This window comes from Periplaneta americana, chromosome 11 (assembly GCF_040183065.1).
Source record: "Periplaneta americana isolate PAMFEO1 chromosome 11, P.americana_PAMFEO1_priV1, whole genome shotgun sequence".
NCBI lineage: Eukaryota > Metazoa > Arthropoda > Insecta > Blattodea > Blattidae > Periplaneta > Periplaneta americana.
Window position 1 is genome coordinate 72,755,315 of NC_091127.1, and position 22,010 is coordinate 72,777,324.

Below are 22,010 nucleotides of genomic sequence, written 5' to 3' on the forward strand. Positions count from 1 at the left end.
GACTTGGACTCTCACTTTGAGAGAGGAACAGAGATTAATGGTGTTTGAGAGTAAGGTTCTTAGGAATATATTTGGGACTAAGAGGGATGAAGTTACAAGAGAATGGAGAAAGTTACACAATGGAGAACTGCATGCATTGCCTTCTTCACTTGACATAATTAGGAACACGTTTGAGATGGGCATGGCATGTAGCACGTATGGACGAACCCAGAAATGCATATAGATTGTTAGTTGGGAGCCGAAGGGAAAAAGATCTTTAGGGAGGCCGAGATGTAGATGGGAGGATAATATTAAAATGAATTTTAAGGATGTGAGATATGATACTAGGAACTGAATTAATCTTGCACAGGATAGGGACCAATGGCGGGCTTATGTGAGGGCGGCAGTGAACCTCCGGGATCCTTAAAAGCCATAAGCAAGTAAGTATATATATGCAAAAATGAAATAGTATGAACTTTCTTATGTTTGATCATTATCATTTACAGTTTTGGTATCCAAATTTGAAACGCTGGTTCTTGGAGTTTCCTAGTAGCGTGTGAATATCAGTAAATTGAAATACCACAATGATGGCTTGTAAATACTGTCAGTCCCAGAACCAGACCGTCTGGACTCCTTCAGTTTTTAACTCCTTTCGGAAACACCCCCTTTTTTCGTTTATTTTCTTAATCACAAATTCCGTTCTGCATTTGGAAAAGTGGTTGAATGAGCTTGAGAAGTTTCTAGTATGCTTCATTTCGTTAGTTTTTATTAGCATAAACTGGAGATTTCGCTTTCCAGAAACATTCGTGTTGTTGATAGAGTTCTATAAAATCACGCATCAACTCATTGGGCATTTGCCGATTTTCTGCCATGTTCACTCCAGAAATGCGCACTGAAGTATTCTAACAGGTTGAAACTTTACTCCACACTCCCCGATATCATCCATACACGCGCACTTTTGATTGAGACTCCCGGAGTGTGCATTTCAAAGTTAACAAAAGAGTGAGTGTGGTTAAAAACAGGTTGGCGGGGAAATCATAGTGGACATAGACCACAGATAAGACCCAAATCCAGATGGAAAAATCAAGTCCTCTTTGATCTGAACCGCAGGAGAGAATGAAGAGAGAACACAGGATAGGGTACAATGGAAGAAGCTTAAGAATGAGTCCAAAATCCTCCTTCGGAGTAAGTATAATTGTATTAATAATGAAGATGTTCTTCTGTTTCTGGATATTGCATACTGAAGTAACAACGTAAATGCTTCAAAGAGTTTAATATTGCTATTAGTGAATGAACAGTATGGAGTTTATTTCGAGGTTACTACTCATACTATAGCAAACTTAATAAACAAGTTTTTAATCTGACTGCGCAGTATATGATATTTCCTCCTTTCCCCTTTCCGCCCAAGTCGCTTGCACTACAGCACACAATCATTATAAAAGTTATAAAACGACGGCATCGTCCCTCCTAATCAGTGAAGATATTTCAGACGAGTAATAAAAAAAATGATATACTCCTTAGAATCTATTATTGGAGGCATAGCGCACCAGTACATGGAAGCATAAGGACTTGAAATAAAATTCTATGCTTTCTGACCTCACAGAGCCCGTTGATGTAATGAAATTCAAAACTACGAACTCGGTCTGAATAATGTAATATGAGTTATTGAGAAAATCAGTCTTGGAAATGAATTTAAGAAAATTAGTTTTCTTCTGAAAGTTGTAATATATTTCCGCAGAGATTGGAAGTAATGAATATATCTGATTACATGAAATGATTGAAGTCGTCAGCAAAAAAATAGACACTGCCAAGTACAAGTTGAACCCTGCTGAACGCACAATAAACTGTGAAGAGATTAGAAAGTAATTACACTGTCTTACACAAGATTTACTGTTATTATTATTATTGTTATTATTATTATTATTATTATTATTATTATTATTAATCCAATATGGAGGACCCAATTTCATCCGAAGATTAGAGATAAATATTAACAATCTTCTCCACACCTGTGGAGTAACGGCTAGCGCGTCTGGCTGTGAAACCAGGTGACCCGGGTTTCATTCCTATTCGGGGCAAGTTACCTGGTTGAGGTTTTTCCACGGTTTTCCCTCAACCCAATGTGAGCAAATGCTGGGTAACTTTAGGTGCTGGACTCCGCACTCATTGCACCGCCATTGCATCTCATTCAGACGCTAAATAACCTGAGATGTTGAAAAAGCGTCGTAAAATAACCTCAAAAAATCTTCGGTAAAGTGCATTTTTCTGACTGTAGTTTTCAACCTATATGATAGTCCCATTTAATTGAGATACTCTCACCGATACTGTATGCGCGCTGGCTATAGCGGGATTTTCCCCTGGTGTGTTTATAGGATGTTTTATATCCAACTTGGTAAGAGTGATCGCTTCCATGGTGACTGTGCAACTAAGTAAATAGTGCAGTTATCGTGGTTGTGTTCTCCACATTATGCATTTTGTTCAGATGTATACTTTTGCTTCGCGACGAGACATTTATCAGTGTACCCCTTACGTCTGGTAATCCTCGGGACTTATCATCTTTGAGTTTGTTAATTTTGTTCTAGAGGGAGGGCTCTAGAGGCCTGGCTTAATCTTTCCACGGGTCATAATTATATACGGCGACTGCTATGTTATAAAGTTAAAGTGTGCTTATACATTTCATCTTAATTGCCTGAAGTTGGATTTATTTTAAGGACCCTCTTTTATATTGTTTGTTGGTTGGTTATCCACCCTTCTGGCAGGAAAGGTGGAATGGGAATGGAGGTGTGTACGTTGGGGGGGGGGGGCTTCCTCGTGTGTTTTATAGTTTGTATTGTAATTCTGCTTGAAACTTACGTATTTGTATTAAAGTTGGGCTTCTATTGAATGTTTTGTTTTATAAGACAACGTGATAGGTTTCCTTCTGATTTATTTTATCCCTCTTCACGCAACCGATCCGCGAACTTGTTCAGAGTGTACGGGTAGGAAACACGCGTCACAACACTTATAGTGGGAAATATGTTGCTATACGATGAAGCCATCTCTATATACATAATTAAAACATGAGCTGATAGAAATAAAGTTAAGTAAATTTGAACATCTGAATTTCTATTAATTGTTCACTTTTATTTATCTAACATAAATTTTATAGGCTATAAATTCGACCTAGGTTACCCAGTTACTTGTGGGAGAACAGTACAAAGAGAAAGCTACTGAAAAGGACATGTATTAAAATGAAACGGAAGTTCTCCATTTACTTGGTCACTGTTTTTAAGGTTGAACTCTCTGCAGACATTATTTAAAATTACTGTGAAATATAGCCTAATGTAGTTTGAGAATTATGAACTATAGATTTTTTATCATTAAGGTGGAGATCATGAATGAAAATTTTAACCCTTAAGCGTGGGATGTTGTCAACACCGAATCACATACGAGTATTTTATTTATTTTATTAGTTTATTTTACGACGCTTTATCAACAGCTTAGGTTATTTAGCGTCTGAATGAGACGAAGGTGATAATGTCGATGAAATGAGTCCGGGGTCCAGCACCGAAAGTTACCCAGCATTTGCTCATATTGGGTTGAGGGAAAACCCCGGAAAAAACCTCAACCAGGTAACTTGCCCCGACCGGGAATCGAACCCGGGCCACTTGGTTTCGTGGCCAGACGCGCTAGCCGTTACTCCACAGGTGTGGACACATACGAGTATACGGAGCTGTTAACTAGATATTTAGTAAGCCTGTACTTCTGAAAGTTTCAGTACTTTTCTTAGAATTGTTAAGGCAATAATAACCGTAAACATGTTTGATATCGGAATTCGAATTCTCGACATAATAACGGTTTAAGTGGTGTGGAGTGGGCGAACACCTCTCATTCCTATTGTAAATAGTGACAGTGGCTAAACTGACCATACTTGTGTAACAAATAATAACAATGGATGTTAAATAGTGACTGTGAGCATAGAGTAATCAAGATAGTGGTCTGGAAAGAAAGATAAAAATAAATTACCATTAAGAGTGAATAGACTTTTGAATATTACATGTGAACAAATATTGAAATATTATCATTACTGTACATTAATTATGAGAATTAAAGTATTGCATATAGTTGTATACATAAAAAAGAGCGATATTTTAAATGTTCGCTAAAAAATTGCGCATAAGGACTCATTACATCTGAGGTGTCAGCAACACTCCGCGCGACTCTTAATTTACAAAATTAGGCGCGACTGCTTAAGGGTTAATTGGTTTATTATCTAACGTCCAATTATGTTTATGTAAACTTATAGCAATTTTCAGTCCAATGTTTTAAATTATAAACAATATATTTTTCATATTCCAAGTATTTTAAGGTATATTTTGTATTTATCAGTTTTCTCTAAGTAAATTCTTCAAATATCTGGTATATATGTACTGTATGTATGTATGCATGTATGTATGTATGTATGTATGTATGTATGTATGTATGTATGTATGTATGTATGTATGTATTTATTAACAATACAATTGGGTATACACCCGGTGGCAGTGATATATAATATACAATAATTACAATTACAGAAATAAAATAAAATAAACGTAAATTAAATCAAATAAAATAAACGTAAATCTATAAATATTAGATGCAATAAACCTAGGGCTATAAATAAAAACTGTTCTATAATAACGCCTACGATAAGCAAAAGTAAATCTAACTTATAAGTATTTCTATTTCACCCAAATATTACCAGTTTCAATAATTACATATCACCTTAATTAATTACATACCAACTTAATTACATATCTTCTTAATTAATTACATATCACCCTAATTTATTTACATATCAACTAAATTACATATCATCTTAATTAATTACATATCAACATAATTAATTATATATCAACTCAATTAGTTACATGACACAACTTAAATAATTACACTGCACCTCTAATTACATTTTCAGTCTAATCTTCTCAACCTTTCCTTAAATGTATTGATTTTAAGAGGAACATCCTGAAAGATTGCCGCAGGTAAGCTGTTCCAGTCTACTATTGTGCGGTTAATAAAGGAAAATTTTGCCACTTTCGTTCTTTGTTTTCTACATTTAAACTTCCTAATATGATCAACCCTTCCTAAGTATGATGGTGTTGCTAATCTAGCATTGATATCGGTCCATGCTTTGTGTTCCATTTGTGCCTTAAACAATGCAGTGAGTCTGGATTTTCGTCGCCTTGATTTGAGAGGTTCCCATCCTAAATCTTTTACTATCTCCTCACCATGTCCCTTCCCCATTTTGACATAATTTGCTGCCTTGCGTTGGACCTTTTCTATTGAATCGATTTGGTTTTGTCTGTACGGATCTCAACCTACTGCTCCATATTCCATAATTGGGCGAACAAAGGTTTTGTACGCTAATTCTTTTTACTTTCGGTTAGATTTCTTCAAATTTCATTATGTCTTCGTAAGTCTGATCTGTCTTTGTAAGCCCATAATCTATAAGACTCCCAAACTTCAGCCATTCTCTTGGAAAGGCCGTGTGGGAAGTCCATCCACCTATCCCCGGTACTTAGGCGATCGAACAGACGCTGCTCTTATCTCACGATTTCTAGGACTTGGGCGATGAACTGTTGTTATCGCAGTTTATCTGAGAACGAAGTAGACCTTAGAGCATGAGGTACTGTACACATATCTCAAAGACATATAGAACAGTTAGTTGGATGTCCTACCTAGGTTATTCCAGACGAACATGTTCGGGTTGACGTACATGATGTTGATAATGATGACTTAAGAAGAATTTAATAGACCGATGAATGTCTATTTGGAAGTGATGGTAACATCAGTCGCCATAACTCAGGGGCGGGAAACTCATATTGTAAATAGAGCAGTCTGCATAACAGCAACTAAGGTGTTACTCGACCGAGGCCAGTGGAGTCCTGCAGCCTGGAGCGCCACTTGTACTGCTCCTGGGTTCATATAGCGTCATCGCGATAGTTCATATCACATCCGCGGCTCCACTCGCCTCGGTCGAGTAATAAGGGGAGAGACTAAGCTCTCTGAGAGAGGCTCTCTCCCGTCGCTGGGCCCTTAATGAATACCGCTATGCCGACTACAAGCCTAATATGCGGAAAAAACTTTCCACATCCAAGGTCACTTCACTATGAACGTTTGGATAGGCCTATGCATAGTTGACAATCAGGTCATTGGCCCACATGTAATCGAAGAGAATGTCAATGCTGCAAGCTATTCTGCATTCCTTGAGAAACAGTTGGATAATCTCTTATCGAATGTGCCACTGGCCATTCTCCGAGACTGTTTCAACAAAAAGGCCATCCCACTCGCACGGCATTAATGACCTGTACTATATTAAATAGACAATATCCCGGCAGATGGACAGGACTACGTCATTCTTTACAATAATGGACACCGATATTCCCCGATTTTACTCCCATAGTCTATTTTCTATGGGATTCCTTGGGCGATAGTGTTTAACCCCGGTTTACTGCTGAGAGAGATGACCTGATGAACAGAATTCGTGCTACAAGTGCAACTATAACACTTGAAATCTTGCCGAGGGTGCGAGCAGGGCTGATGAGGAGAATCACAATTTTTTGTAGAATAGAAAGGGCTTATTGTGTATATCTTATGTGAATTTGCACACACAAGGCTGAAGTCACTTTCCTTTCTATTACTTTTAAGAGTAAAACGTATTCGTTAGTTACCAGAAACACCACTGGTAAATATATACTCGAAATGTTATATATACGTTATTTTACATAATTTATTCATGAAATATGTTCATAATAGTTATCCTTTTATTCTACAATACATTAAGTCGTACACAAACTTCATCGCTTATAATAATCTGGCAAGACCACCCAACTAACTGTTATTTATGTATCTGGGGCAGCATATTTGTATATAGTGTAGAATAACACATGTTATACTTGAATTCTTTTTCTGACTGCAGGATGATCCGTTTGGGTATGGATAAAATAAAAACACCGTAAAACATTTACTATAGAACTTTATTTGTTTAAACTTTGTGCAAACAACACTGATAGATGGGAGATTACTCCAAGCTCAACATGACCGCCATTGCGCACTCTGCATAATTCGTAACGGTGATGCAATTTATCCCATATCTGTTGTAACATAATAGGGGTGATTTGTTGAAAAGCTTGAGTAATTTTTACTCTCAGATCATCAATGTTCCCGGGTTTCTGTGAATAGACAATTTCTTTAACAAAACCCCACACAAAGAAGTCAGGAGGGGTTAGATCTGGGGAGTTCGGGGGCCAAGCCAAGAGATAGCTGCTTCTGGTACTGGGTTTCGCCTGAGACCTCCTGCATATTTTTTTTTTAACACAGAACCTGTTTCTACAAATGTTCGATACCACAGCATTATGGAATCGTATTTAGGTACACTACACACACCACACTCACGTTGAAATTCCCTTTGAACTCTTTTAACGCTCTCAAATTTAGCATACCAAAGAACACATTGTGCCCGCTGTTGATTGATTTGTAGTAGCCATTTTAGTCATCTACGATCTTCATTTGTCCTTTTAGATTATGCATTATTGATTGTCATATATGACACTCCCATCTTTTAATCACATTATAAGCAGCAAGAAATTTTTCCTACTATCATAGTAGCTTTATAATATTAAATTAATGTTATCCATACCTAAACGAATCAGACTGTGTGTATCGTGAGTGAACATTTAAATTTGCGAGAAAATTTCATAGTTAAATGTCCCATAGAAATCAGTGACAAAAAGACTTCAAAAGAAGTGTTTCACTAATAATTCGGTGTAGGAAAGGGATGTTTTAACAGAAGAACAATTGGACGTAATTGGATCATCGTTAGGAAGAAATCTAAGAAAATCTCTTAATCGTCTAGCAGCACGTAAGGAATTTCATTTGAATCAGCACGTAGACAACAAAAGTACTAAAATTGTAACCGTATAAAATTTAAGTGGTTCAAGGAATGATTAATGTCGATAACAATAGAATTCAGTTTTATAATTATTTTCTGCAGACTTTACATGACGGGATTATGAATCTAGAACTGATATCTTCTCTTTACTGACAAATCTTGGCCTCATTTATCAGGATACGTAAATTCCCAAAAAATAAATCATTGTTGGAATGTAGCACTTCGCCATCTACATGAGCGCACATTACGTGACATTCGTAATTTGCTTCACAACATTATAGAAAAAACTGGGCATACAGCTAACAATTTTTAAGTGATGCGAAACGTTTTTACTAGCAGATGGACATCATATCGAATGTTTGCTTTGATTTATGATACTGTAAGTATAAATAATATGATAGCATTTAATTACACTGTCAGTCCCTTAACTTAATCATAAAATTGAAGAGTAATATCTTTGCGTATCACACCGTGAAAGTGGATCCCATTATGTTGGACGAAGAGCCAGAAACTGGCTGGAAAACGGCGGCTACATATAGGGAGCGCTTGAGATTGGAAACTCTGTACATACTTGAAAACCAAGGTAGAAAATTCTATTTTCTTCCAATAATGATTGGAAAAACATATGTTAAAGCGTTAATTGTACCTTCATTTAATACATTACAGAAATGTCAAAATCCTTTCCTTTTCTTGGTAAATAAACAATCAATAGTAATTATGTAACTTTAATATACATTCATGTTAGAGATGAACAAAACTAACTGCCGCTGTCGCTCGCTGTGTTCGTTGCATTTGTCTTTCGAGTATCGTCTCGTCATCGTCGTGCGCTTTGAGACTCCCTTATCATTCTCGAAATAGCGTTTGGTCGGCGTGGGAATATTTCGTAACTTAGAATAACATGCATCATTGAAATAAATAACATTATACATGTTTAAATGAGACAAAAAAAGAAAACAAAATAGGCCAGTATCTTAGTTATCAAAATGTTCTGGTTCTATTATATATTACCTATGGATATATAAATAGAGAAAAAGAAACAATTCTCAAATAAATTTGCATTTCTAAATAACGTAAAACATAACATTAATATGTTTTTACTTAAGATTGCACACTTGATTTTAAACATGTGAAAAGAAAATTCCTATCCTTTTAATAACGGCCTAGTAATTAAATAAAGACTGGGGAGCGGAATATTGTACACTGAAAGGTAGAGATGATGTTTCAAATAGGCTACTTGATTGTATATATAACAGTTGCTAAAGTAGATAGAAGTTCAGTCAGGTATAAACAACTGTGGCGATTCAAGGCTGCTTGACTTCGGGACTTCTGGAGTGATCAATCTCGAGTCTCGGAACACTCACCCCCGGTCTTTACGTCAAGGACGCGACGTAATACAACATTGTCGTGCGGGTTTTCGGCTTTGCGGGCGCTGTTAGTCTCGGGTTCTCGATCGTTGTTCACCTTTTTCCTTGACACATAAAAATAATACAAATACAAATGTCTGAAAATATTTAATCTATTCGAGATGATTGTGAACTGATGTACTCACCTGTTGAGCATGTATACAAAGTTAAAGATGCAGTTGAAGACGGCCATAAAGAGATCGGCTACACTCAGATTCACCAGGAAGTAGTTGGTGACAGTCCGCATCCGGCGATGGGCTGCAACGATACATCAAAACACATGAATATTCGTTTAAAGAATCAACTGTATATTTTTTTACCGTTGCAATGAATTTAACAGAAAAAATGTCCCTTTAATGTCTCGAACGATGCGATCCTCAGGATGGAACCTGTAAGAGATTCAGTAATGCTCTTAAGCCTTAGTTTTTCTGAACCGACGCATGCGACGTGAGTACCACCTCGCACAAATTCGGACTACATGAGAGATAGTGAGTGGTTTCTATAGCTGCGAGATTCGAGGTGTGCGTACCTTGCAACTATAGAAATCACTCGCTATCTCTCGTGTAGTCCGGATTTGTGCGAGGCGGGCCTCGTACCTCGCACGTCGCATGCGTCGGGTCATAAAAACGTGATCTATTTAGTTAAAAATATATAGCAGAACGCTGTAAAATGGAAAGTGTTGCTTTAACTTTAGAAATTTTCCAAGATCATTACAGAAATATGGGCATATTGTTTTCTTTCCCTGTACTTTTTCAGACCATCTCCGCTTACACGCTACAAATCACAACGGTCAACGATTTTTCCTCTCATCTGCGATTTAACACCTGAGGCATTATCTGTGTAAAATAAAAAACGAATAGATAAATAAATAAAAATACATACATACCACAGTAAATAAATAAATAAATAAATAAATAAATAAATAACCTCTGAAATAAAAAATGTCACTGTGACGTTGTTCAAGTACAGTGCTGTTGTCAGGCTCAACGAAATTCCTTCAGTTCTATACAATTTGAGACACTTGTACCGAAACTGAAAGATTGAAAAAATAACTAATTACAAATACTTTTATCGTACAGAAATTACAAAAAATCGAGTAATCTTGCACACTTTTCCACTTGTTACTTATTTAATTACTGCTAGCTAGAAATCACGATATTTATACAGTCCTAGTATGTCCATGCAGCACACATTGTTTTTCGTTTCTGTAACTTGTAACGCCGCTGGAGATTACACCTAATGCGTGTTATATATTCGCCAAAACTAGATATTACACATAATAATTGTTACATATTGCCCAAATACTGTCTGTACAGTATTCTTTCTTATTCTTAGGTTCAAATATATTTTGATAGGCTATATTTGGTTTCCATGTTTATTTTTAATGCGCCAACATTGTTTTTGTTGTCGGTTATTTAACACATATCAACTACTAGATTATACTTTACTGTCGATGGGTTTGGTTATAGCGAAATGGTATTTGGCGAGATGTGTTGGGAAAACCTCGGAAAAAAACCCAAGCGGCAATCGAATCCACGTTCGAGCGGAAATCCGAATCTTTAGGCAAACGCTCCAGACGGTGGCCTGCCAGAATTGTTGTTAAGATCAGCGAATGGAGCGAAAAGTGAGTTAATAAACTTTTTTTCCAGAAAAGTTAAGTGGATAGGAGAATAATATATTACATAATTTTCAGCAATTTAAAAGTGTCCTTAAATAATTCCATTACATTCTGAAGAAAAGACAATTTGATTACGTTCTTGAGGTAGGCTATATAATCTGTTACTCATTATTAGTCTTGACACTTGATAGCAGAATATTTAAACAATACTTTTCTTCTTATACGAAGTGGTTCTTGTCCTCTATGGTCTTCTGGTTGTTTTTCTGATCTAAGATTCACGAGTTCGAACCCGGTCAAGGCCGATGGATTTTAAAAAGTAATAGAAACTTTAACATAGCTGAGGCTTAGCTATGTTTAGGTTTTTATTGTAGATTTGTAGATACTGTAGATTTTCGAAAAGTTGAAGAACTCTTGTCTCTAAGACAGGGAACCAGGAAAAATTTGTCTGACATTTTTCGTTCACATTGAATTTCGACTTTGAATAACCTGTGCAGTTGAACAGCGTCATTAAATACTATTATCAGATAACTAGAACTATGGTTTGTCCAGAACTACTTCCGATCTTACAAATGGCGCCTTTAGAATGTTACCATGGCAACCATTCAAATCAACCAATCACAAGAGACGCGTAACCATGGTAACGGGACGGTGTTGCCGTATCTATGTTTACAAGTCGCATGTGCATACGATGCCCGGGATGACATTGAGTTGGCTAGTTAGCGCTTGCGTTGTGTGAATTAAAAATATTGTTTAGTTTTATTATTGTATCAATGTATCGATAATTATTATTGTATTTAAATTATATTTCACGTATTATCTTTCCTGTCATTGGTGAAGTATGTGGCTAGTGAGTGTTTTCTAGTTTCTACGGGAGTTTCCAAACAGGTGATTTGTGCGATGTCGGAAAGAAGGAAAGACAGGCAGAAAACAAAGAATATTGTACAAGGTGCCCCGTTAAAGACTCAAGCGCGAGAGTTGGTTTGTAACGTAAGAGAGTATTTTGAAAGGGAAAGCGATAATGGCAGGCATCTTTTACCTTTGGCCCTAGTCGTAATGAGAACTGCTGCTAGTGTTAAAATTAATAAGAGCACCGTTATCGAGATTGGAAAAAAAAAAAAAAAAAAAAAAAGGCCGTGTAGATGAAGATGACGCAGGGTCCTCAAGACTTGAAACTCCGGGAAAGAGGGAAAAGTGTAGAAAAGTGTAACAAATATAAATGCTATCCAGCAACATGCTTTTCTAACAATATTACATGGACGAATACTGGCACTCATAAAGTAAAGGTATCGTATTAAATTTGAACTTGTTTTTACAGTTTACAGTTCTTTCAGTGCTTTTCTAACATTATATTACATTGAAGAATACCGGTACTACAGCTAGTCCAAGTCAAGTCTGCGAGTGGGGATATCGGGATGGAATGTAGAGGCAAAACACAGTTGCCACATAGGTCACTTGACGCTCAGATTTCAACATGTGCATATCGTTTAAAATACACTACGGAGCGCACGCATTTGTTGTCCTTGCCTTCAGATAAAGGCAACAGTTACGCTGCCTCTCCCCTCATGCAACTTTCTCTCCTACGCCCACGCTTGCCAATCAGAACGCGAAACCTTACTGTCAAGCAGAAGTAGAAGTACAGTCTATTTCAAAGCGTCTTAAATTGTTACCGCTCTATGAACTGAAGCGCAGTAGGAAAACTTTGCTGTCATATGAGACTGTACTGGTCTCCTCTCGTTACCGCCTCCTTTCCCTACAGAACTATCTCCAACTTCCCATCTCGGCTCGCAGACTTAACTTGGTCGAGCTGTATTGCTACTACTCGTGCTGCTGCTGCTACTGCTATTACTACTACTACTACTACTACTACTACTACTACTAATTATATGTTATTAAAAATAATAATGTAAGCTAATTTTAATCCCTAGTATTCAACAATGTATACGTTCATGTCAGCTGTTCGTTACTGTACTCTATCGGCAGCGCGCTCGCTTACACGTAAGATGGACAACATGACAACATTGTTCCCCCTTCTCTGTAAGCTGTCGAGTCAGAAGAAGTTTGATCACACCATAAGAGCCTCGCATTCATTCTAGGTTTCGGGTAGTTTAAATTAAAAGCTTGTTGTGATGAGGTTCGTCTAGTTTGAAACTGGGTTCTGTGCCGCAAATCCGACAAACACCACCTGAACCTCCTAAACGCTACGCTCAAATTAAAGGGCAACTGTCTGTCGACGCCACCAAATGATGAATTGCAAGTCTGGACGTTACACCAACTTTGTGAACAATTAGGAAGTCATTACGTGCTGTTCTCCTTTGACTGTGATTTTCCAAAGCGACAGAAATAAATGAGGTCAAATATCGAAACTGCAGACTTGAGGGTGGTTCCCGGAAAGAAATCAATATCAGTTCACTATTTAGCGGCCCTTTTTAACTAATGAGACCATTCGTAGACGTGAACTAGTGATAGCAGACAAATTATACAACTTGAGAATAAAAGTGACCCATGAAGTTTGCCTTAGGAAAGAGAAACTTAAAACGCTTTCACAACTATAAATGTCAGATACTGTGCTCCAGAAAAACTGCCACTATTATTTTCAGTACAACAGACTTTTAAAAGAAAATTAATTGTAATCATTTATTTCATTGAAGGTGCTATTTAGAAAGGAATCTTGAAGATATTATTTAGGACAATTATCCCTGACAATGGAACGAAAATTGTTCAACTTTTTGAAGGAACAGAACTGGAATAAGAAATGTTGAATGCTAATATATGCAGGAATCAAATTTAAATGGTGATTTTCAAAAATGCGAAGTAAATTAAAAATTAATACAATATACTAAGAACTACAAGAACCCGAAGGTTCATTGCCGCCCTCACATAAGCCCTATCCTGAGCAAGATTAATGCAGTCTCTATCATCATATCCCACCTCCCACAAATCCATTTCAATATTATCTTCCTATCGACGTCTCGGCCTCCCCAAAGTTCTTTTTCCCTCCAGCTTCCCAACTAACACTCTATATGAATTTCTGGATTCGCCCATACGTGCTACATGCCCTGCCTATCTCAAACATCTGGCTTTAATGTTCCTAATTATGTCAGGTGAAGAATACAATGCGTGCAGTTCAGCGTTGTGTAACTTTCTCCATTCTCTTGTAACTTCGTCCCTCTTAGCCCCAAATATTTTCCTAAGCACTTTATTTTCAAATACACTTAACCTATGTTCCTCTCTCAAAGTGAGAGTCCAAGTTTCACAACCATAAAGAGCAACCAGTAGTATAACTGTTTTATAATATTTAATATATCCAAAATTATTGTCATCAGGAATCAATTTTCACTCTTTATAAAATAACTATTCAAAATGACTTCAGAAACTCACAAATATTCAATATGTACTCCATGTGTTACACGACAAACATCAAGGCGTTAGTCTGGTTCATCCTAACCTAAATCATTTCATCTAAAGTGGGAGACCCTTGGTGAAAAAATGTGAAAATTTAAGGGATGTTTCCCCACTTAAAACACCATTATTATGTATAGGTCTACTTTCATCTTGTAATTTAAATAGTCCAATTCAACATCTAAGTTTGTTTTAAAAAATGTTTTCCTAATGTCTATGTGGTCACGGCTCATATGAAAGTTGTAAAAAAAAAGTAATTTCCCGTAACTTACATTTCTTCTGCCTTAGGCCATAGGCCTACTTTTACAGTAAATATTATCCAATTCTAATGAAATTGTTACAGTACCGGTATGCAGGTAAGGGATAGAGAAACGTCTCTAAAAATTCAAATTTTGAATAATGAATAAAAATTGGTTTTATTAATTATTATTATTAAAATTGTGTGAATTTCAAATTTCAGAAGTAAATCTCTGAAACTAATCCGTGTAATGTAAATCTAATGCACAGTCTGATGCCCCAAATATGGAGACTCAGCTGTAAAAATTACACAAAATTCAATGGTAATTAACGCATTAAAAGTTCAGCCTAATGAAAAGATTAGGCCTACATAATAAATTAAAGAAAAATTATATCTCTCGAAGTAATTACCCAAGTCTTCTGAAATTTCTTGAAATACTATTACTGGTTAACATAACTGTACTGTAAACGTTTGGTTAAATTTGATCCAATAGAAAAAAAGTTTCAAAATTTACAAGTGTCCCCCAAATCTAGCAATTTCATCTAAAATTTGTTCCAATAAATCGTTAAGAAGCGAAGAGACGTAATACTTGCCCACAAACCCTAAGAAAAATGTCCCACGATGTGAGATCGGGGCTTCTTGATGGCTACCGTCGCATTGTCGTCCATTGCATGGCCAATCCAGTACTGTGGAAGTTATTATCCAGACAATTTCTAATACCCCAGTGTCAACTATTCTGTTGGAAGATGAAGTTTCCTCCGTCCTCATGCAGTTGACAGTTCATCAACCTAATAGCGTAAAATGCATGTTGATATTTTTTAAATTGCTTATTTTACAACGCTTTATTGACTGCTACGGTTATGTAGCATCTGAGTGAGATGAAGGTGATAATGCCAGTGGAATAAGTCCAGAGTCCAGTGCCGAAAGTTATCCAGCATTTGCTCTTAAGGGGTTAAGGGAAAACCCCGGAAAAGACCTCAACCAGGTAACTTGTCGCAACCAGGATTTGAACCCCCGACCGCTTATTTCACTGTCAGGCATGCTAACCGTTATTGCAGTGGTGTACACATGTTGATATTGCAGATAGCCATCTTATGATTATGCCAGTGTAACAATCAACACTGTAGTACCAACAGTGTGTTACGGGTATCAAAACTTCTACAGTTCCTCAACGTAAAATATATATGTCGATATCGCAGGTAGATTTTGTTATATAAAACATTGATAATGTATATTTATTTTGTATTTTTGAAGGAACTCATTTTGTATTTCCTAAGATGCTCATTTTATAACAGTAGTTGAGTTTCCACTACTGCTTTCGTTACTCTGTTGTTTTTTTATCATCATGATTATCATTTCATTGCCTCTGATTAGTTTATGTACATGAAATGTACCAGTTATTTTTGAGTTGTTCACAAATTACAAAAGAAACATAGCTTCACGTATTGACGCAGTCTAGTATATACATTCACGAAGCTTGAGTTGTGAGGGTGCTAGGAACAATAGACTGTGCTGGTACTATTTCGCATTGTCTGTAATGAGGCGATATTAGCGATCCTAGTGGTTAGCAACTATCTATGGATCCACATTTACTACTTACTGAGCTTCGTGACTGTATATACTAGACTGTAGTATTATGTATACGGGTAGGATATGGTTCGCGGACACGAGTTTTACGATGCGAGATTACAATGCCTTCAGCTTTGCGTTATCCCTAGGGTATGAAATCAAGTTGCTCATTCTTCAATATTCGTATTCTACCGCTACGTCGGTAATATAACATTTAGGCTTTCACATGCAAATTCAGTCTCGATATTTGCATGCATATCCTTTGTAAGTAATTGTAGGGGAAAAAAATATTTTTTCAGGTGTGCTAAAAATCTGGAAAATACGCTTTCAAATAACAGTGTTAACATTTAGTAGGCCTCTGGAATGCAAATTCTTTTCATACCATAACGTAACAATGTAACCGTTTGTAATGTGGAAGACGTAACACATAATAGTACAGCGAAATACGCAGTTGGATATATTTCAGACAAGTTAAATGAAAGAAAGTCTCTATTCTAGAGCTGCCATTTCAAAAACATCACAAGAAAGTGCAATCTGAGTACAGTAAAGCATTTGGAAATTAGTTCATTCGACGCTCCGTAGAATGTTCCATTAAATTTTTAATACGACGTAAAAAGCTTTTTAATAAAAATTACGAACGCAGAGTATTATTCATTACGAGGAACTATATCATATTGATTTAATAATGAAACTTACTGAAAAAATGAATATGGCCTTACCATTAATTTTGTATGGAAGAAACGAATAAGTTTAGTAAATAACTGTACAAAAATCCCAATATGATTGACTACGTCAGTGTAAAAAAAAAGTGCCTAGAATTTATAAGACGAGGTTTAATAAGTACTTGGTTTTTACTGCTTTAACCAGTAGGACTATATATAATTTGAATTATATACTGTGGGGGAGCTGACGAGAAAGTCTCTGCGAGGTGTATTTTAATTAGGTGCGGTGCGGGGAGGTATTGATGAATGGAGCACCGCTCTTCCTAGAACTGACCGGAGATAAGATAAGTTGTTATGATATAGAGCAATTCCACGTGTAACTGATTGACATTTACAGTACACTTTGACAGCAAAATATCTGCCTAAATTGTATAATGGGTTGAAATTAAACTGTGTCACCGCAGGATTTTATAGAGGGAAGTGTACACCTAAGATACAAATAAAAATAAACGTCTTTAATAGGAAAAGTATACTATTTATTTACGTCCAAAGTGTGTGTAACAGACTGACATAAATGTCAACTCTCTCTTCGGGTGAACATGATTTTCCACAGATTTCTCTGAATTGTCATTGCTGATACAATTTTGCAAAATATAGTTCGGAGAGGAAATTGTAATCTTCAGTTTAAGTTGAAAACGACCTCCAAATCACGATTAGTAATGGAGTTATGGCCGAAAAAGTGATGTGTAACAGACTGACCTCATTCTGTAACTGACTGACATCTCTGAATTATAAACTGAAGTTGCACTTACAGAACCGTAAATAGTACAAAATAATATGAAACTTGATAAATAGTAAATTAACATAACGATTAATTTAAATGAATAATATGTTTTCCAGAATACAAAAATTAGTTTGCTTAACCATGCATCTTAAATGACACAAATTAATGCACATACAAGTATTACATAGGCCTACTTAATAACATATATAGTTCTTTCTCTGTGATTAAATACTGTATATACAGCCATATGCATTGGTGTTTAATTTTAGGACTATAAGAGTGTCACAGCAACCTTGACAGCGCTTATCACTCTGTATGGCATCAACTCCCCAGCGTAAGACAGTATGTTACGCTATTCAAACGCGTTCCTAATCATCTGGCACTGACCTCCTTATTGATTACGATAAGGTGACGCAGATCACAGTTTATATTTCCCATGCCTATGGCTGTTATGTATTATGTTCATAATAATAGATTAGAATGTTGAGTTCTACTTTTAGATTGAATTTGAACCATTGGAATTAAACACGTAGAAGCACTCCACGGCACTCGTTGACTCACTTATTTATTCTAACAAGTATGTACTGCAGGAATACTGTCAATATGTCATTTGTTATCTGAACAAACTTTAGTTTATTTTCACACACGGAACCTGTGGACCTTTCGCACTGATTGTTCACAAGACAGTTGTACATATTCTACAACATAGGGATCTAACACTTTCACGTAATGAACTCCATGAGATGCCGGAATAGGTGCAAGATGTTCAAATCGTTTTTCGAGATACTTTTTTCCTTCGTCTATCTCAATCTGTGCTACCTCCTTAACAATAATTTGGTTGTAAGAGTAATGGAACGGAGAAAAATTCTCTCCGGCGCCGGGATTTGAACCCGGGTTTTCAGCTCTACGTACTGATTCTTTATTCACTAAGCCACACCGGATACCACCCCGGCGTCGGACAGAATCGTCTCAGATTAAGCTCCAACTCTTGGGTTCCCTCTTGGGTTCCCTCTGCACTACGCCATAGATGTCTATGAACGTAGGACCAAAGTCCACACATGTGCTGAGGTGCTCGTTATGAGTGACTAGTTGGCCGGGATCCGACGGAATAAGCGCCATCTTAAATCACGAAGTTCAAATCCCGGCGCCGGAGAGAATTTTTCTCCGTTCCATTACTCTTACATCGTATGATGACGCAGAATATCTGCATGGAAATATCATATGTACTTCGGTACATTAAAATAATATATATAAATAATTTGGATGTTTTTATTGCTCACAATGTTACAAAATTCTGTAGCGCTTTGTATCTTCTTCCCCGATTTCGCAGGCATCCATGCCATCCTTTTTACTTGGCCTCCAATCACATCCACGGCCCCTTTGCCATGATGTGACTGAAAGAAGTTCCATTCTATGTTAAATCCAAATATGCGAGCAAGCAATGTCACATTGCTCAATGTTTACTTATGTTTAAAATGACTCGCTGCTTTATCTGAAAATATTTTTACCACCTCAATGTTCGGAAGAATTGCCAAAATTTCCGAAAACACTTTTCGTAGATAAACATTCACTGCATAGCCTATTTGTCATGTGCTACATAATCTGACACTAATGCAGAGGATTTCTTCTGAACTTCCCTGTCACCTTCCTGTTTAAACCAGGCAACAGCAGTGAATATTGAGACCTGCTTATTGCTCCAATGAGCTGCCTGAATCTCATTTTGCTTTTTTCAGGTATAATTACTGCACACTTATCACCAGTTCACGTTTAACTCCACCAAGGCCTTCCAAGTAACTAAGCACACTGTGAGAATGAACAACATAACAGCTGAGAGCGCGACATGTCAGTCACTCACAATGCCGTAGAGGAAAACGAAATCACTTTAGAAGAAAATGTTCTAATACTTTTTTATTGGTCATGTAGGAATAACGCAGAATACCAAAGGAAATTTTAATCTGTCAATTATTGTGCAGTGTGGAAGAGTTTTTGTATGTTTCTTGTGACGGACTGACCGTAACTTACAGTACAAATAATTATAATGATTTTAAGTTATTTAGGATCTTAGGATACTTCAACTAATTACATATTTACTTCAAGGAAAGACCAAAATATAGTATACAAAAAATACGGCTCGAAATAAAACAAATTTACATGTCCAAATTGTGACACGAAACATAAGTATCTATACGTGTTTTTTTTAAGCGTTTGGAATATGACAAGATCTGCAGCAAGTTATAGACTAAAAGAAAGAGTATTTTAAACATTATCTTACGAAATAAGGCGATTTAAAGTATAAAGAAACATATTTCTTCAACAAAAATACTCCTACATCAATTTCAAGAAATTCACCTGAGTATGACATTTTCGTGGAATTGCTCTATATATTACCTTTTACCGAAGTACATATGATATTTCAGTGCAAAATTTCAGCGTCATCATATGATGATGGAAGAGTGCAACAGAGAAAAATTCTCTCCGACACCAGGATTTGAATCAGGGTTTTCAACTCTACGTGCTGACGCTCTATCCAATAAGCCACACCGGATTCCCATCCCGATGTCGGATCGAATCTTCTCAGTTTAAGTTCCACCTCTTGGGTTCCCTCTAGCGGCCTACCCTCATGCACTGCGTCATAGACATATGACAGTGGCACAATTTACACACATTGCAGAGGTGCACTCTTTATGAGTGACTAAGTGACCGGGATCCGACGGAATAAGCGCCGACGGAATTCTGCACTGAAATATTATATGTACTTCGGTAGGCCTACATCGTAATATATGATATGCGAAAAATAATCACTTTGTGATTTAAGACGGCGCTTATTCCGTCGGATCCCGGCTTAGTCACTCATACCGAGTGCATCTGTGCACATGTCTGGACATAGTGCCACTGTCATATATCTATGACGCAGTGCATGAGGGTAGGCTACTAGAAGGAACCCAAGAGGTGGAACTTAAACTGAGAGGATTCGATCCGACATCGAGATGGGAATCCGGTGTGGCTTAGTGAATAGAGCGTCAGCACGTAGAGCTGATAAACCCGGATTCAAATCCCAGTGCCGGAGAGAATTTTTCTCTGTTCCACTCTTCCATCATCATAAGTTGTTATGAGTTTGACCCTGATGACACTAAGATGACATCGCTGTCAGCACATGGTGTTTAATTATACTGTGGCTGAAAATATCAGATAGTTTGTGACTAGCTCTGTGTGGGTATGTTGTATAACTTGAAACTGTTAGTTTATATTTTAAAAGTTGATTGAATGTTTTCACATTGGTTAGTTACTGTAACGTCGGTAGTAGTGTGTTATTATGTCATTTTCTACGAGCAAGAGTGGCGTTACGCTGGCTGTTGCTTGGATTTAGGATTGGCATTACCCCACATTTCTACCAGGGCTGATCTCGTGAGCTCCCCACAGTACATGTTAGTTTATTAAGCCTATCTAGTTTTCCTGTCAGTGATAGCCAATGTCATCATTCCAGAATACGCCACTGTGTTCAAAGGAAAAGGCGGAGAGTAAAAAGAACACATTTGGTTCGATAGTAAAAGGCTATTAAGCATGTCGGAAAAGAGTGGTAATAACACGTGGTGGCATAAAGCAAAATTCCAATGCTGAGCAGTCTCACAAAGGTAGGGTTTCGGAAAGATGCGAAAAACCCGTGGAAGTACAAAGCACGAAATGCGGTTCAAGCTGTCAACTAGAAGTGAGTGTCATCAATTATTTATTACTACTGGTAACAGTGGTAACATTACTAATAGTAGTAGCAATAATAATCGATGTATAAATTCAAATAATTATGTAGATGTGCTTAATGAAACACAAGGATACATATATAAAAATCACTTAAAACAAATATTTTATAAAATCAGCCGTTTGGCTCACAGTATCGGCTGATTCTGTAACAGCGTGGAATAAGTAAACAGGAAAATAATAAAGGATGCTCTACGGAACATTCTGAGATAGGGAACTTTGGTTCTGCGAAACTAGTTTAAGGTGATCAAGTCAGTTTCGCTGTAAATATTTGGGTTGGCACTGTCGAGATTAGAAGACCATCTATTCTTCTTCTTCTTCTTATTCATCATCATCATCATCGTCGTCGTCGTCTTGAGATAAGAAACTTGGGGTCTGCGAAACCAGTTTAAGGGGGGACTAATGTGAAAATTTCAAGAAAATTGTGAAACTTGAGTAAAGTAATTTTATTGCATGTTATTTTTATTTGTTTTATGTACAACAATTTGCAACTTCTTCCATGGTTGTCACTGCACCCTTTCGCCCGGTATTTAATTTTTAAATGTCCGCGGCGTGACTGTCTTTTTAAATTTTCCCTGTATGTGTGAAACTACTCTTCTCTTGTATCTAATGCAATCCAATGACCTGCGGTTGCAGTGGGGTCTGGTCTTCGTCACTCAAGTGTGTCTGAGTTCACACTTTATTTATCTC

At 36.9% G+C, this 22,010-nt stretch overlaps 1 protein-coding gene across 1 annotated transcript in view; it reads right to left on the minus strand.

Annotated features, from left to right (window-relative positions):
• LOC138708528 (tachykinin-like peptides receptor 86C) overlaps positions 1 to 22,010 on the minus strand; it is a 409,782-nt gene that overhangs the window by 324,631 nt on the left and 63,141 nt on the right. The window contains exon 2 of the mRNA XM_069838642.1: positions 9,444 to 9,555. Within this exon, the coding sequence (XP_069694743.1) occupies positions 9,444 to 9,555 (112 nt within the window). The remainder of the gene's footprint in view (positions 1 to 9,443; positions 9,556 to 22,010) is intronic.